At 48.8% G+C, this 18,355-nt stretch overlaps 1 protein-coding gene across 3 annotated transcripts in view; it reads left to right on the forward strand.

Annotated features, from left to right (window-relative positions):
* The window catches only part of ATRN (attractin), a 900,609-nt gene that overhangs the window by 206,832 nt on the left and 675,422 nt on the right, over positions 1-18,355 (forward strand). For all 3 annotated transcript variants that reach the window (XM_085642692.1, XM_085642691.1, XM_085642693.1), the window contains exon 10: positions 2,790-2,944. In XM_085642692.1, the coding sequence (XP_085498818.1) occupies positions 2,790-2,944 (155 nt within the window). The remainder of the gene's footprint in view (positions 1-2,789; positions 2,945-18,355) is intronic.

Below are 18,355 nucleotides of genomic sequence, written 5' to 3' on the forward strand. Positions count from 1 at the left end.
TGTATGGTCAGAAAGTAAAAATAATCGATGATTGCCAGCTACGGTTCCAGCAGTGATGCCCTGTTTACAAAAAGTTCAAGGCTCAGATTCGGCCCTTGTTTGCCTTATGGGTCATCTGAAGCCAAACTCCATTATTATGTCAGCAGCTTAATCCAGATCCAGTAATCAAATCATGCTATTGGCAGCACCATCTAACAGACAGTTGGTTGATATATAATTTAGGCTATAGAATTAATTTGATGGCAGTAACATGAGTCCAAGCCAAAAATACATTTGCAATATTGGGCCATTAGGACCGATGGATGTGGCATGACCTCTCACCACTATAGTTGTGCTGGGAGAGCACAGACACTTACTACTGGTTCGCAGTGGTGAAGTGACACATTTTTTAAACCAGCAAAATATACAATCCAGGAAAAGTTGAAAAATCCAGGTAATCGCGCAGTACTGTCAGATTTCCTACAGAGTGTGTAATATGCAATTTGTAGCTTCAGGGTCTCATTTTTAGGTATTAAGTGTTTTAGCTGGTTCTCGTTGGCATTCTATTGACTGGGAAGGTTTGGTTCAATACCATGGGTTAATTTTTGTTGTTTAGCGATCAGCCCCTAGTTTTCAGAAGTAGAATGACTGCTCTTGTTTTTAGGCAGTCTCAATACCACTATGAGATAGTGATACATATTTAGCCTGCCCCAGTATGGCATTATGCAAGTACTGATTTCTTTGAGTCTAGAGGGAGGGTGGGATCCTTACAGCAGATAGTATTCTCATTTTTGCAGTGTGTTTGTGCAATTCTTAATGTTTTCTCTGAATTTAGACATGAGTGGTTTTCAGTGTAGGTTCCACATTTACATGGGTAGTGGGAGTCTGGACAAGGGAGATTGTGATTTTTTTCTTTAAAGAGGGGAGTACATTGTGTGCAGTTTTCCCACTGAATTATTAGGCATAGTTAGACGGAGAATTCACTGCTTTGCAAAATCAAGTTGGTGTTTTGGTTGATTTTAATATTTATGTTCTCTGTTTCAATAAAATATGCTTTGACCGCAAATGCTTTTGTTCTGGTTTCTCTCAGTTTGTAGTTTTTGGTGGTGTTTCCCAGAAGGGTTAAGCTATCGGCTCTATTCCGTCTCTTGGAGGGCTTTTATTTCCTGGTTGGCTTTTATTTCCTGGTTAACGTTTCTTTTGTGTGTTATCATGGGGTGTACTTCTCTCCTTCATAATAAGGAGTTTCTCTGTCGGCTTCTGGTTATTTTTCTAAAGGAGGTCATGGGGAATGGTGCCAAGAAGTGATCTGATCATTTGACTGTTTTCAGGATCCGCCTGAAGGGCCACCTTTGTAGCTATATCTTGTGGGATAGTAGAATGTTGAATACAGTCATTGCTGAGCAAACCTGCAGCCTGTTGTGAGACAGGAAAGTCATTTGTGTCCCCACAGTAGTGGTTGAAATCTCAGAGGTGATTAGAAGATGCCTAAATCTGTAGGTTGACCACTGATCTGTTCAACAAAGGTTTTTCTGTCTTTTGGCAGGTAATAGATAAAACAAGGGCCTGTTGGGAGTGAATAAGCCACAGGACTGATTAACAGACATTTAACCCTGCCTGCGTTTTGGAGTAGGTCTAGATAGCTCAATATCAGTTATGCGAGTTTTTGATTTGCGACAGAGTTCCATTTGTGAGCACTTAAGGAAAGCTTTAACTAGGTTACTAGTTGCTGATTAAGACAGAGTTTCTTTAAGTTTGCACAAGTTGTATCTTATTTTGCTGTTCGGTATTTGCTTGCTATTGCTACAGGTGTAGAAGATTTTGGTTATTTCATGATGAGAAACCTGTGAGAAAAGGTGCTCTTTAGAATATTAGTTTAGTTGTCCTCCAATCTGCCTGTTTGAGGATTTTGTTCTTTTGAGGAATGTTTTGCTTATTAGTATTGTTAATTTAGTTCTGTCTTTTTATCTGAGCATCTGTGCTTTGGGAAATAGGCAGTCGGAGTCATGAACACAAGTTCTCGTCTTTGACATATGGAGGTAGTGTTTGCCTTCCGGTGACTGGTGTCGGCCGTGGTTGGAGACGTGCCAGTGCTACTCCATTGCTGGATTTAAAGGTTTTTCTGGATTCTGTTTTCTCAGGTTTATTTCAAGAGATGAATTTGTGAAAACATGGTATTTCATTCAGATAAACTGTTATGGAGGTAACTTACTTGTTTAGCCTTTAAAAACGTATACATTTCATTATATTTTTTGAGCATTCTCTCTTCACCAGGCTCTTTTGCTCCTTTTTTTAAGTAGAGATGAACACAATACATGCACCTTGTGCCTTTTTTGTCCCTTGATGTGTGTAGATTTCTCTTTAAGAGCATCTAGCATTGCCTTTACTCTTTTCTCTACTTTAGAAGAACTGACACAATTTTGTCACATTTTATTTCAGTTTTAGTTATGTTATAGTTGCCATTCCTGTGGTTCCAAATTCAAATGTTTTGTATACTGTTGAATGCTAAGGTCCTTGTAGCTTATTTTCATCTTGGATTAAAATATTTGCAGAATGATTTCTTTTCAGTGTTCTTTGTAGCAGAACAGATTTTTCAAATGAGGCACAATTTGTTCACAAAGAGAACATTAACATTTGGGAAGATCTCATTTTGAAACAAATGTGACCCTATTATGTTTGAGAGTAGAAAAGGTTTACCATTTGATCGTAAATACCCTCCTTAGTGTAATTCCATGCTGCACACTTGTTTCAAAGCAATTTGCTTTTATGTATTTTAGTTGGTAAAAAATAATGATATTCTTTTTCCAAAGGACAATTTGCAAGGACAGCCGTTTCTTTCGTTACTTGCACACTGCTGTGATTATCAGTGGAACTATGCTGGTATTTGGTGGAAATACTCACAATGATACCTCAATGAGTTATGGCGCCAAGTGTTTCTCTTCAGACTTCATGGCCTATGACATTGGTAAGTTAAATAATCATACTAATCGGAGTCTCCTAGACATCAGTTAATGTACATTATCTACACTCCTGCCATAGTCTCCCTCGATCTTGGCGGGGTCACCCCTTTTGTGTTATTTATCTGATCTTTGTCAGCATGGACCCTCCTTCCAGGTAAGCTACCGAAAGCCTCCCACTGTAATATCCCTATACATGCACGTGCTCTATTCTCACCCATTCATCAACATTCATCCCAGGTCAAATTGAATACTATGTTAAGTTGGATTTCTGAATCCTTTAAAAGTAATCTGAAATCAATTGATGTGTTAAATGCAAGCGTTGATATGGCTTTCTGTGATCTGGGTGTACTTTGTTAGATGAGAAGTGAAGATCCGAATTCGTCAAGTAAAGGTGGCAGAACTGCTTCTTGGCATGTTGCAGGAGAAAGCTTAACCGGTGCCATCATGAGTCTACAGAACACATTCAGTCTGAAGCTTGTCTCTCTTTAAACACGTTGTTCCGCTCTTTCCACAAACTATGTGAGCTCAATCAGTAGGCGTTGCGGCTCTGACCTTGATAACTGACTTCTATTTAAGCTGCACCCACCCTCTAACCTGTGTGCCTGTAAGAGTTCATTTGTCAAGGTTATTTTGCTATTCTTAACCCTGCCCATCACTTCCATTTACCCTCTGGGTATCACTTTGTGCTTCTCAGTAGCTTGCTAAAGGTTTCCAAGCCTACTCTAACTTTTTGTGCCTACGTTGCATTTTTTCATTGCAATCTGCTATTCTTATTACTGGTCTTTGTTTTAACTTATCTACTGCCCTACATGTATATTTGTCATAGTCACCCTCCATGTCACTGTCCTTCTTTTGCTGGACTGTATTTGTGAGTTTATTTGATTATTTCTCTTTCGATTGTTATTGTTTCAAACAAATCACACAGTTTTTTTAATGTGGACCGAGAGCGGTTTTACTACAACATCGCTTTCTCTTTTTTACTTCCTCAAATGACTTGGCGGGCTTTGTGACCATTTGATTATCATTAGGTGAAATGTGCACTCTTCATGATTTTTTTGTTTATAAACCTTTTTATTGGATTTCATGCTTACACATGTCATACATTAATCATACTCGTCTGCTGCAGTATTACAATTAATAGTAACATTGTTGTGACAAATAGCAGCATTTAATCAAGTAATTAATTCGTTAATTAATGACGGGTAGCCTCCCCATCATCTCCGCTGGAGATGCCAGGAGGCATCGAAGAAGCGGTTGTTGCTAAGGTTACCGCAATTCTCTGACCCGTATGACAGTCTCTAGTCCATGGTCCCCTGCAAAGGGTGTCGGTAAATGGTAATCCAGATTCTAAACTGAACTTGGGGATTCAGAACTCGGGGAGTGAGGGGTGGGGGGAAGGGGAGGGGAAGGGGGCTTGGGGTCACCTGTGGCGGTGGCAAATGTAGTGTAGCTCCGTGTTATTCCACTAACTATATGCACTCTTTACTATCCTCACTGGTGGTGTGATTCCCGGAGGGTGGCCTGGGGGGTGAGCAGGAGGGAGAGAGCGCGCAGGCGGATTAGGGTGCGCCTGGTCCTGGCGCCGCTTGGGTGTCTTGCGGGGGTTCCGCGCCATCGGTGAGTGTTTTCTTGTAGTCATGCAGTAGCATCGCCCATTCTAATGAAATGGGACGCTTTCGTATGCCTCGAGCTTCCTCCTGACGGATGAGGTCTTCAGCTGCGGCCCATTTCTTTACCGCCGCCCACCATGCTGCTATTAGGGGACCTTCTGCTGCGCACCAGTGCATTGCCACACTACGTTTTACTAGTCGGACAGCCAGCATAGCAAATTTGGTTTCTACCTTCTTACGTTTATTGTGCTTGTAGATGCCTAGGGCGCATGCCTCCCATGTGTGGCAATCTGTTAGGCCTGTGACTCTGTGTAGTGTGGTGTGTACCGTCGTCCAGAGGACTTGTATCACGGGGCATGTCCAAAACATGTGAATAAATGGGGCGTCCGGAGCGTGACAGCGGGGGCATTCAAAATGGGATGATGGGTAAAAGCGTTTAAGCTGCGCCGGTGTGAGATAAGCGCGGTGCAGTACGTTAAACTGGCCATTTTTCAATCTTTGGTTGCGAGACACTCTTTTGTGGTGTTCTAGGGCCGTCAGCCACTCTATCCTGGAGGTTGCGGCCGAAGTCCTCCTCCCAGCGGCGCTGTAATTGTGTCAGTTGTACGTGTGTGAGTTCCATGATGGATTTATAGATCCATGTGATATGGTGTCTACCAGCCCCCATATGCAGTAGTGTGTGCAACACCGGGTGAGTCTTGGGTTCTTCGTCCCCGAGGTCCCAGGTCCGTCTGCAGTCCGCCACCAACTGCCGGTGCAGCAGGAATTGGCCGGCTGGAAGCCCGGTTTCTTCGGCCAAGCCTGCGAACGAGATCAGTCTGCCATCGGAGAACAGGGCTTCAGTTTCGGTGAGCTGGTGTTCGGTCCAAATCCTAAGCTCTCCTGCGGTGTAGAACTTGTGTCCTTTAGGGAGTCCTACCAGCGGTAGTAATGGGGAATATATATCGGTGTCCCTTTTGGCCATACGGTGAACCCGCATGGTACAGGTTCTGGCCGTTTTGATCAGTAATGGATGAGCTGGGTTGGGTTTGTTACCCGGAAGGCGCATTCGGGTCAGCTCCGGGACTGTTATCTGTCCATCTGGAGCTTCCGTTTCCCCGAGGTTACGATGCACTGTCCAGCACGATAGCCACTGCAGCTGCGCCGGTAAGAACTAGGCTTCAAATGATGGGGTGCCCCTCCCTCCCCCCCCCACCCCCTTATCGCGTGGCAGCTGCAAGGCCGACAGGCCTACTCTGCAGCGGCCCCTCCCCCAGATCAGGGAGACTAGCAATGAATTTAGCTCTTGGAAGAAGGTCCGCGGCGGGTTAACTGGAATATTAGCGTAGTAGTAAAGGAGCCAGGGCACCATGATCATTTTGGATAAGGCTACCCTCCCGATGGGAGCCTAAGGTAGGGTCCGCCAGAAGCTAACTTGACTTTTGAGTCCTCGGAGGGCTCGGTAGTGGTTGCCTTCCAGGAGGTCTCGGGGCTCATGGTAGAGTCTGATACCTAAGTAGTGCTGGGCGTCGCCCGTCCATGCCAGTGAGGCAAGTCCTAGATGAATTTCCCTGTGTGGGGTATTCGGGTGCAGGGGATGGATAGATGATTTCTCCCAATTCACCCGTAACCCTGCAGCTCTCTCAATCTGTGAGCGTGGTCCAGAGGGTGGTAATGTCTGCTGTGATGTCTCTAACGTAAATGATGAGATCATCCGCATAGAGGGAGATGCAATGTGTGCGACCTCCCAATGGGATGCCCAAATGCTCGCCTACCTCCCGCAGCCGTGCTGCCAGCGGCTCCATAGCGATGGCAAATATGACGGGGGACAAGGGGCACCCCTGGCGTGTGCTGCGCATGATCGGGATGGGAGAGGATATGTATCGGCCTATCCTAACCCTTGTGGTGATGTCGGTGTATAATAGCCGGGTGTACGCTATAAATTAAGGCCCTATTCCCACCCTCGGGAGTGTCTCAAAGAGGTATTCTCACGCTAGGGTGTCGAACGCCTTCTCAAGATCCAGTACAAGGCACGCCGCACGTGGGAACCGGTCCGGCACCCCGTCCTGGACCTGGAACAGTCGGCGTATATTCTGGGAGGTGTTTCTCCCGGGGACCAATCCACTCTGCTCCGTGTGTACCAGTCTAGGTAGTATCTCTGTGAGACTATCTGCCAGGATCCTCCCTAGAATTCTGCAATCCGTCATCAGGAGGGTGATATGGCGATGGGAAGTTCGGAGCAGAGGATCCCGATCGGGCTTGGGGAACGTTACCAGTACGGATTCCCGCATCAATTGAGGGAGTAGTCCCACTTCTAACGCCTCCCGAAAGATTGTGTCAAGCTGCGGGACTAGCTGCTGAGAGAATGTGGAGTACAGTTCTATCGATAACCCGTCGTCCTCGGAGCCTCGTTTTTGGCTAAGCGGTGAATGGCAGATTTGATTTCTGCTGTTCTGTTGTGAGTGGATCATCTAATGTCGTGCGCTCCTCATCCGTGATTTGGACTATGGTGTCTTTGGTTAGCATGTTCCGAATGTGTTCCCACTCTGCCCTGGGTCGGCTCCTCATAAAGCATGGTGTAGTAGTCCTGGAAGGCTGATAAAATGTCAGCCTGCGCGTATACCACCTCCCCCACGGCATTGTGAATGCCGGTGATCGGTTGTGTTTGCGTATCCTGACGAATGAGCCAAGCTAGCAGGGTGCCGGCGCGGTTCCTCATTGTGGACTCTAGTGGTATATGTGCGAAAATTATAGCGCCGTAGATCGGCACACGCCTTCTCATATTTGGTTTTGGCCTCTGCTAGTTGCGTGGGGGGAAGCTCCCGTTGATCAGCCGCTTTAGATAACTGCTCTACTTGTTGCTCTGTGCTTTGAACCGCCCTCTCTAGTGTTTGTTTTACTCCCGTAATTTGCCTGATGCATGCTCCCCGCAGGACCACCTTAAAAGTGTCCCTTTCTAGGGCTCTAGTCGGGTTGTAGTGCCCGTATTTTCAGCAAAGTAGTGTTGAATGGTGTATGACTGCTCGTAGTGGAACACTGGGTCCATAAGGCAGTCCTGCGGGAGGCGCCATTTAGGGATCGGTGGTACAGGTGGCCGCCATTTGAGTGACACGATATGCGCATCGTGATCTGAAATGACCCTACCGAAGTAGTCCGAGTGCCTGATGCGTGGAAGGAGCGACTGTGCGCACATGAAGCGGTCCAGACGGACTCGTAAGTTGTGAGGTATCGAGTGAAAGGAATATATTTTGGTGGTCTGGTGCGTGTCGCCATGCGTCCGCTAGGGACCAGTGGGCAGCCCAGGCGCGGAACGCGGCTGTGTGCGCGTGGGCTGGGGAGTGTTTGATGGGGGGGGGGGGGGGAGGGTAGGATCTATTCAGTGCGAGGTCTAAGGAGCAATTGTAATCCCCTCCTAGTATCCATGGGGAGTGTGTGAATCCCGCCAAGGCGTTCAACAGGGTCTCCCAAAACGGTGTCTGATCTATATTGGGGGCGTAGATGCTGCCTACGAGGATGGGCTTCCCATCCAATAACCCTTCTAGTAGCGCGTAGCAGCCCTCTGGGTCCACGCCTCGACCGGTCTCGCGAAAGGGCACTCCGGGCCGGATCCAGATCAGCGCTCCTCTCGCAAAGGCGGAGTAGGTTGTGGTGCAGAAAGTGCCACACCATTTTTTCTGGAGTTTGCGTAATTACTCTTTTGTGAGGTGGGTCTCTTGGAGGGATATGTTCTGTGCCTGCTGCCGCTTAATATATGCATATATCGCATAGCGTTTCCTGGCTGTGTGCATCCCCCGTACATTTAGGGTTAAAAACTGAAAGTCTGCGTGTTCCATGTTGGAATGTTAGTTGTGCCCTGCCAGCTCTGGGCCACTTGGGGAGTGGAGTCTCCTATCTCTAGCTGATGGATGTTGTGTGCGGAGCTGTGTAGGGTTGTCGGTGTGCGCCCCTGCCCTGTATATGGGAGGTAATACGAGATCATGATACATGGGGTGGGTGAACTGAGAACTGGGGCCGGAAACAGTCCTAATACTGGGGACCTATCACTGGGAGCGATACGTCCAAACTAGCGCTCTAAAGGAAGGAGAGCGTGAACAAGAAATTAACAACTATGGGGTGGTGGTGGTGGTGGTAGTGCGTGCATGCGAGGGTGGTCCTTGGGCGGGTCCATGAAGGATCAGTGTGCGTCATCTGGTCCCTGGCAGTGTCTGAACATTGTTACGTGTGTAGCGAGGGAGGACTGCAGTTGTTGAGGGGGCCTCGGCCACCTGCTAATAGGGCTACCCTGCGTCTATGCTACGAGAGACTGAGGATAGTGTTTCCATGGTGGTCTCTGTTGTGTCACCCTACGTGATCCCTAACTTATGAGATCTGCTGTCTGGGGGGTGACTTGTGGTAGGGTGATTGAGTCTCCCTTAAATGACGCTTCGTCGCTATCTTCACCAGCCGAGGAGAACAGGCGCGGGGCTGTGTCCATGTCATCTGAAGGCGATGAGGCCTGTAATGCTGTCACGGCCCGTAGAACGCCTCGGCGTGCCTGCATGATTTGCTCCAAATCCGGGGAGTCAAGTGCGGGGCTCCGTGCTATAGTGTTCTCGCTATTGCGCCCCTTGTTTGTGTTGTTTTTCCTGGGTCATGGCGCCCTGTTTCTTTGTCCTCGCACGGGTTCTGACCCGGATAGCTGCGGGCAGTGTAAGTCCGCCCAGTCCCTCGCCTCCTCCGCGCATGTAAAGAATAAGGCAGAGTTGTTGTAGATAATTCTGAGTCTGGCGGAAAATAACAGGGAATATTGAATGTTATTTGCATGTAGCCGCTATTTCACCTCCAGGAAGAGCGATCTCTGCTGCTGCACCGCCCGTGCATAATCTGGAAAGACCATCACATGTTTGTCCTCGACCCGGAGGGGGCCCGATCGTCTAGCGGCTCTGAGCACTGCATCCCGGTCTCTGAAGTGTGGGGAATTTCGCTAGAATCGGTCGGGGGGCGCTCCAGGCTGGGGCCTTTGCGTCGGGACTCTGTGGGCGCGCTCAATGGAGAAGGCCGACCGGTCCGCAGCTGGGGTAAAGGATTTCACCCATGCCTCCATGTGCTCTACCGGGTATTGCCTCTCGATTCCTTCTGGTAGCCCAAGCACCCGTATATTACAGCGCCTTGAGCGTCCCTCCAAGTCGACCATTCGTTCCTCCATAGTGGATAGGCGCGTCAGGATATCTCGGATTGTCTTTTGTTGGTCTTTTACTGCAGATTGGAGGTCTGCCATGATCTTTCCCCCTTCGCTGACCCTGTCGGCCAGCTTTTGGTGGTCGTCCTTGATGAGGCTGATGTCGGTCGTTAGAGTGCCAAGAGTGCCAAGCCTCTCCTCCATAGATACCCTGGAGAGTTCGATGGTGGCCAATACTCTGTCCAGTTTGTCCGATATGGACAGGTTGGGCGGGGTCGCTGTCAATTTGGTCCCCGTCTTGTGCTGTGGCATATTTTCCAGCGCCGTCTCTGGCACCATGGCGGTTTGCATGGCCCTAGGTTTCCCCATCGTGCCTCCTTGGGTGCCTTGCCCCTCTCGGGTCCGTGTGGTGGTGCTGGGGCCTGGCAGACACTATGCAGGACCTGTTCTCCTCTGGTGTGGGTTCTGGGTAAGCGCTGTCCCCCATCTGCACCGCTGGACGAGGCGAATGCTCCCGCTGTCTGATCTGGGGATGCTTCTCCCCGACCGCGCTCTGCGGTGGGCACTGTATGAGTCACTCAGTGGGCGTAGCCGTCATCGGCGTTGGTACCTCCCCCTTCCCCGCCTGCTGTCTTTGTGATTTAGGTGACTTGCATAGCCGGGAGGGTCCAGACCGGTATGGTGTTGCGCACTCTGTGGTCGGCTGGCTGGTGAGGGCTAAGCACTGCTCTGGGCGCCAAGCGGCCTGTTAATCCGCCATCTTGGGGTCAGGCAGCTGTTGAGTTGGTCCTCGGTGGTGGGGGGGTACCCCACACACTCCCCAGGATCAGGCAGCCCCGGGGGGCAGGGGGGGTGTTTTCCCCCACCACTCACCGTCTGCTAGGCTGCGTTGTCCACACCCAACCGGTCCGACTCTCTGCTCACTCCCTCGGAAGGCTCTTCAGTTGTGTTCTTCGGGCGCCGTGTTGAAGTCAGGCAGCCTCTGTCTAAATGGTGCTCCGGTGGCCAACGGCCCAGGAGGGGGAGTCAACCCAGTGCCACCGGTCTACAGCTGCCCAGCTTGTTTCCTCTTCACAGTCTCGACCGGCTGTGGCAGTCCGGCGTGCCCGTCTGTCAGTCTGCTGCGGCTTATGAGGCGGAGGCTCGGGGATCTGCTCGGTGCATGGGGGTTTCCCACGGCGTCTTGTACGGCGAGTGCTGCTGCCTGGCACACGGGCTGCCCCAGTGCTTCACAGTCCGGTCTTCCCGGGCTCGAGATTGGACCTTGGGACGCGTTTCTCTCAACGCACCTAGACCCTCGGATGTCGGGCAAAGGCGCGGGCGGCCACCTTCTTGCCGCCCAGCACTGGGTCCCTTAACGGCTCTGCTCTGCTCGTAGTCCCGGGCGGTTTCAGAAGGGGCTCAATGTCGGTGGATGCCCTGTGGGTTCCGATTGCTGAACGTCTGTTAATTTGCCAGGATCGACGCCCGTCGTGGAGCCACGGCACGACCGCCATCGCCATTGCCACCATGTGCACTCTTCATGATGTGTGGCACTTTTTCTGCCTTCACTCTTGGACAATTCTTTGTAATATTAAGGTGTGCATTTTCTGTGACCATGACAAACCTGTGATTTTCATCTTGAGCATCCTCTGCATTTGACTCCAGACACAATCATTTCAGACATTTGACTATTAAATATATAAATCAAATCATAACCCCTGAAACAATTTCCTCAATTTCGTTACTTTCAAAGGTACCTTTTGCATATCATGCAAGATCAGTCACCTCCTAATTACCTATTTTATCCTTGAATCACTGATGGTTGCGGGGAGCTTTCACTTAGGCTAAAATCTGGCTCTGATGTGAAACCGTGCCCCTTAATTGTTTGAATTTGTCCAGCTTTGACAATTGCCTCATGTGTATATCTAGTTCGTGCCCATGCTCACTTTAAGTACCCGCCTCCTTTATGGCAAGGTTTTGAAGGAGCATCGAGGATGTGAAAAAATGGGGTTCTGTTGAAGTACCCCCCTACTTTTTGCCTAGTGGTTGATGCAACTGTGACTGTAGAGTACTTGGTCCATGCTGTCCAGTTTCCCTGTACCAGTATTCTTTCCCTAAAACAGATCCACAATTGGTCCTTCAGACCCCCTGTGAGGCCCTAGTAAAAGATAAATCAGTACCTAGGGCTTTGGGACTGAAGGGAGGGGGGGTCCCCTATGGACCTTTCACATAGGCCATGCAGACTGCCACTGCAGCATGCATGGCCTGGTGCAGACAAAACAACAAAGTCGACTTTGCCTACTGCCTTTGTGCCATGCCAACTAGCACTGCCAAGATACAGGTAAGTCACAGGTGTGTGCATATGTGAATGATCAGATATGCTCCTAAAGTATTAGGGTCATTTCCTTAATAGTGTAAGTGCCAGGGAAGCCATAGAGTATATGGGCTGGGAACTTGACAACTAGAGTTCCACAGCACCATGATGAGTTCACTAAACTCAGGAGTGTCTGGTACCAAACTACTGCTTTAAATAAACCCACACTGATACTAGTGTGGGATTTATTCAACCATGTACCCAGGGGGCACCTTAGAGGTGCCCCCTGAAAACCTCCCAACCCTGGTGTGCTCACTGACCGGCTTTAGGCAGCCTGCCACACACACTCATGTTTCTGGACCCTTGGATGGAGAGCCTCTGCTCTCTGGGACCAGAAACCATGCACATCCAGAGGGGAGTTGTCACACCTCCTCCTCCAGGATGGACTCCGTGCTTGAAGGTGAACTTCAAAGGCCTGCTTCCTTTGTAATGTGACCCCCAGCCCCTGCTGCTAGCAGCGGATGGCAGCTCACGGTTTACACCCCCACTTTGGTGGGAAAACGTAGACCGACTAAGAGGTGTGCCCACCTTGGCCAACTCCACCCCTTCAGGTGGACGAGACGAAGTTGAGCACACTTTTCAGTCCCAACCATCTTGAAGATGAGGGGACTTTCAATCGGGGCTAGGACTATGCTCCCTCCCACTGGAGGGAGGGTGGCATATTGAAGGGTGTGGTCACCCCAAGTGAGGTGCCCATTGGTAGTACCTGTTAAGCCCTCTAAACACCCCCTAAATCTAGTACTTAGACAGCTACCTAAGAGCTTGAAACTAGTTACCTATGACCTAAGAAGGGCAAAGAAGGCGCCTTGCAGCGAAGCCTGAAGACGGCGACCGACTTGACCCTATTCCTACCGGCTTCTCTCCAGCATCCAAGACTCTGCGAAAAGCCTACGCATGTCCTGCTGCCAGCGACAACCAGAAACCCGAGGAAGACTGCCTGAACTTTGAAGAAGACAAGAACTCCTGAGGACAGCAGTTCTCTCCCCAAGAAACAAACACATAGGACTCCGATGCCTCAGATCCGCAAGTCCTGCCCACTCTGCACCCAACACTTCCAGCCTGTGTCCAGGTGGACCACCGACCCAGAACAGCTCAAGTCCAGCATTGGCTGACCCCTCCTGGACTCCACAACGACGCCTATACCCGAAACCAGAGGCTCCCTCTGACCGCGCCCGGGTACTGTAAGAAGATTCAGACGTCTCAAGGCATCCCTGCACCTGAAGCTCCTGTGCCTTGGTGAGCTGAATTGATGGGGCCGCTATGACCCCCCTACATCTCTTACCTGTGCTGTCGTAATTTTCCCTCCTGCAACTTCTGGTGCAACGCCAGCAGTCTGTTTGTCCGAAGCAAGTACCCCATTGAAACGCGTTGGACTCCTGATGCTGAATTTGCACCCTGCACCCTGGTGGCATATGTTTGGTGCTTCCCCCGTTTTTGTTCTTACCCCTAAAGCTTGGCCCCTGGAAACAATTTACCTACCAGCAAATACTGTGGCGTCTAGCACCCCCAGTCTCCATTGTAATGCATTGGGTAGTACTCTGATTTTGAGTTCTGCACCCGGCTGCCCCTGTGCTGCTGATGGTGCAGTTTCGATTGGTACTCACCTGACCCTTGCCGACCTTTTGTCCCGAAGACTGGAACTGTAAGTCACATACTTACCTATATAACCGCATTATTGTTCTCCTCCATAGGATAACAAAAATGTAAGTGTCTACTTTTGTAACTGAAAAGTATTTTTTATTTAAAAACTTACTTACCTTATTGCGAAGATCTTGATCTTAAAATAAAACCCAAACCAAGCTTATTTTTATAAAATTAGTGAGGATCTCCTTTTTTATTGTTATTGATCATGTGTGTGCAATAAATGTCTTACACTGCTCTGTACTAGGTCTAAGGCTACTCAACCATACTACCATAATAGAGCATCTTGTGTTTGCATTGAGCCCTGTACACTTTTGGGGAATCTCTAGACTCTGTTCACGGTAGAACCACCTAGTGTTATAACCTATACAGAGCCAGCTTCTCAGTGGGTATGTAAAGATTTATGTAACTGGGTTCACTGGACGCCGGTAGGTTCTTCCCTATTAACCATCATAGTGCACCTTTTTCGCTGCTCATGGCATCCCATCTCTCACAATTTTAATAGAGTAATGGTTTTTATGGCATGCTAACCCAGAAGATTTTTTTCCAGCCGAGGAGTTGAAACAGTCTCTACATTTGTACATTCTAGATGCTTGTACTGGGGTTGCTACTGAGCGAATCCATGTATTCAGACTCTCAGTGGCTTTCTTTAGAAATGATCCATCTTGGACCTTTACGCAGGTGAAAGGAACACTCTTTTTGTATATTTGTTATCATTTAGAGTGTTAAAAGGCTCAAAACCTGCTCCAGTGTAATTCAAGGAACTCTTCTTTGGGGGCCAGAACTTCACATAATTCATCTTAGTCACAGAATGAGCCGTGCGGGAGCCAGAAAATGTGCACTATACTGAAATGAGCATTATACTGAAAAGAAGTGCAAGTGCAGCACCATAACGGTGGCATCCATTATGTGCTGTGAACTTCTTGACACAGTTGTCCTGGAGTGTCCAGCTTTACTTCAGAGCTCTGCTAATAGTCTCTATGATTGTGGCAGGGCTCACATTCTATCAGGATATGGATTCTAACAGGGTTCTGATTTGGCTACCTTTCCACAAATCCACATACAGAATCTGGAAGTAGACTGGTAGTTCTATGGGCATGATGAAGGGTAGTCAACAACTCCTCTCTAGTCACTGGTGAAAGTTTGTAAATTTACTCCTGCGAAAGACAGGAGTGAAACTTTTTCCAGGGTGGAGAAAAAGGGGTTGTGGGGAAAGGAATTTGCAGCCGCTCGGCAGGCTTTTGCATGATCAGATATACAGATGCATTTATTATTTGAAAATAAGTTCACAAACATTTGTTATGAGTGTGGTTTCCAGTTCTTGTAAATTCCTGAAGTCGTAAATCTACGCCAATGCAAGGATGTATACCAGAGGGCACTTTCTGTGACTTTTTTTATGCAGTTTTTCATTATGAATGCAAGCAATCACCAGTCGTGTTTTCAGCTTCGGAATGGATTTGCATATAATCGGGGAACATTATAAGTAGCTTCAAGTTGTTTAATTTGGCAAACCTGAGTATACATTTTTATACTGCAGCCTCGGTCAATAATGCAGGCTGAGCTCACAGCATTTTTCTTAAAGTGCTAACCATAGTGTGAGAAAGTGGCTCTGTATATACTGTTCCCAAATAGGTACAGGGTGTACAGAGTCCACAGTCCCCAGAGGTTTGGCAGAGGCTAAAGTTAGATATAACCTTACTCTCTAAAGTGGTAGCTTGGTCGAGCAGTAAGGCAGTATCAGAGGACAGTGTAAAGCATTTGTTGTACACACTCAGTCAGCAAATAGTCTCACACACTCACTAACTGAACTCTAGGCCAATGGTTTATATATAAAAAATATATGCTTGTTTTATTTTAGAACCAACAATAGGTATTCAGATATACTTTCTCAGATTGAGATGCTTTATATAAATACTTTTGCAATATGCAATTGACTTTTGTAGAAAGTTACAAATGGTTGCAATAGGCAACACAATTTTAAACATCATAATGCATTGAGTTCAATGGAAGTTTCAAGTTATTTGCAACAGATTACTTTTAGGATTACTTTTGGAATTCCAGGACTGGATCCTAGATTCAGTCCTGTGTCAGTACTTAGAATCAAGTGATAAAAGTCGACTTACATACTGTGATGATTTTTAGACAATATTTTGATATTTTAAAAGTTGACACTTAGAAAATATTTCATAGAAAACGGTCAATGCTTCCCTATGGAAGGAAGTTCAAGTTGCAGGTATAGTATGTTCTTGTTACTTTTGTAATCCAGTACTGGGTACCTAGACTCTGTACTGGGACATTTATCCAAAACAGGTAAGCAATTACGTTTTCAGAAGTTATACGATTTTTAAAGAATATTTGAAGTTTGCAGAAATTGACACTTAGAAGAAATTTCACAGAAAAACAGTCAATGGTTTCCTATGGGAGAAAATTGGGTTACTGGTAAGTACAGTTGTAAGTATTGTTCAGAGTCCGTGCTGGGCACCAAGATCCAGCACTGGGAGCACACCTAATAGCAGGTGAGTATCTTCGTTTTCGTTACTCGGCTGATTTTTGGTGAATATTTTAAGATTTGAAACGTCCACGCTTAGAAGAAATTTCAGGAAAAGCCAGTCAATGTTACCCTAGGAAGAAAATTGAGTTATCGGTTTAAAGGTAAGTACTCGACTGGCAGAGTTAAGGTTCTGGACATAGACTCGGGGGTCTCCCAGGGTCAGGTAGGTACAGTTGGTTTACCCTCAGCGCCACAAGGGCGGCTGGGTGCAGAGAGAGTTAGACCCAATGTTATCCTATGAGAGGTAGGGGGGGGCCTTGGTTGGTGGCTGCTGACTAGCAGGCCACGCGGCTGTGGGAGCTGGGCTCCTGGTCACTTACTCAGGGCAAGTGGGGAGTTAGATGGGTGTAGAGATTGCACTGCCAGGGCCACTTGGGAGGCTGGGTGCAGGGTGCTTTTGAGCCTTCGGGCGCTCAATTGATTTCAATGGGATATCTCCGGTTTGGAAAAAGACTGCAAGCTCGGGGACGAAGATTCTTCAGGTGCCACCACCACTTCGAGAGGTAAGTTGGGTAGTTGGAGGATAGGTAGGTACCCCGGGATTGAGCACAGGGGGCCGCGGGGTGCCGGGTGCAGGGGTGCCTTTTGGTGTTGGGAAATCTTACCCTCTGTTGATCGCGGTTGGGGGGGCACCTGGTTCTGAGGCTGCAGGCTTCTTCAGGAGTGTCGAGGGAGGTCCTTGGGTGCTGGACTCTGGGTCACAGTCGCCGTGGGGCCGTCCTCGTGGTCTTTGTTCACTCTGGCACAGGCCAGGCATGGCTGGTGCAGAGTGTGCTGGGTTCGCGGTTCCGGGCTGCTGCCAGGGATTAGAAGTAGATTTTGAGTAGAGCCTCTACTCATGGGAGTCCCAGGGGGCTTAGAGTCAAAAGGTAGCCAGGTCCTCCAGGGTTTGTGAGGTTGCTGGCCACAAGAGATGCCGGGTTGGAGCAGGAGCAGGTTCGAGGGTCGACAGGCCGGTAGCACTGGGGCCAAAGCAGTTGGTGTCTTCCTCTTCTTAGCAGCTGCAGGGCAGGTCTTCTTTCTTCTAGCTCTTCTTCGGATTTTGGAGTCTGGAATCTCGGGAAGGAAGGTTCAGGGTGCCCCTAAATACTAGATTTAGGGGCGTTACAGGTAGGTGAAGGGCAGGGACCAATGGGTCCCTGTCCTAGGGTGGGTACACCCCCTATCCTGCCTCTCTCCTGTGGTAGAGGGTCAGTAGCCTAGTCCTGATAGGTTAGGGCTTCCCATCTTCAAGATGGCGAGAGCCTGGAGATGTGCTTCACCTCGCCTCCCCCACCTGAGGGGTGGGGTTGGCAGGCTGGCACATCCCCTGTCCTTATTTGGGGTTTCCGGCCGAGCTTCCCACCAGAGTGGGGGGTTGCAGTGGCCTGGGGAAGCTCACAGAGGCGGCATGCCTTTGAAGCTTCCCCCTGCCCATCCTGGGGGATGAGATTTAGCACCTCGCCCAGGATGTGCATTGTTGCAGGCCCAGGAGAGCAGGGGCTCTCCTACCCAGGGGTCCAGCAACATGTCTGCTGTGTGGCAGCCTAGGCAATATCAGACATGGATTGTAGGTTAGGTTTTAGGGGGCATCTCTAAGATGCCCTCTGGGGTGCTTGGTACATTAAATCCCACACTGGCATCAGTGTGGTTTAATGTGCTGAGAAGTTGATACCAAACTTCTCAGTCTTCAGTGTTGCCAATATGGTGCTGTGGAGTTCGTGTTTGACGAGCTCTCAGCACCATGCACTCTTAAATGGCAGCACTGCACTTACAGTGCCCAGGAATGGACCTGGGTACTGTAGCGGCACAGGGCTCCTGCGCCCACACCATTGGCATAAGGCACCCAGCTAGAGGGGTGGCTGATATGTGCCATGGCAGTGTAGGTGATGGACATGGCACACAGGGATGTGTGCCATGTCGACTCTTTGTTTTGTCTTGCACCCAGACACCCAGCCTACAAGGGCAGTGTGTGTGTGTGTGTAAGGGTACAGGGCCTCTAAGGGTGGCACAATGAGTGCTGCAGCCCTTAGAGGCCTTCCCTGGTCACAAGGCCCTGGGTATGTAGGGTACCATTTACCAGGGGCTGACATGTGGCCAGGGTTTGCCAATTTGGGTTTTGTGTTTTTAGGGAAGGAACAT

The sequence above is a fragment of the Triturus cristatus genome, chromosome 2_2, assembly GCF_964204655.1.
Source record: "Triturus cristatus chromosome 2_2, aTriCri1.1, whole genome shotgun sequence".
NCBI lineage: Eukaryota > Metazoa > Chordata > Amphibia > Caudata > Salamandridae > Triturus > Triturus cristatus.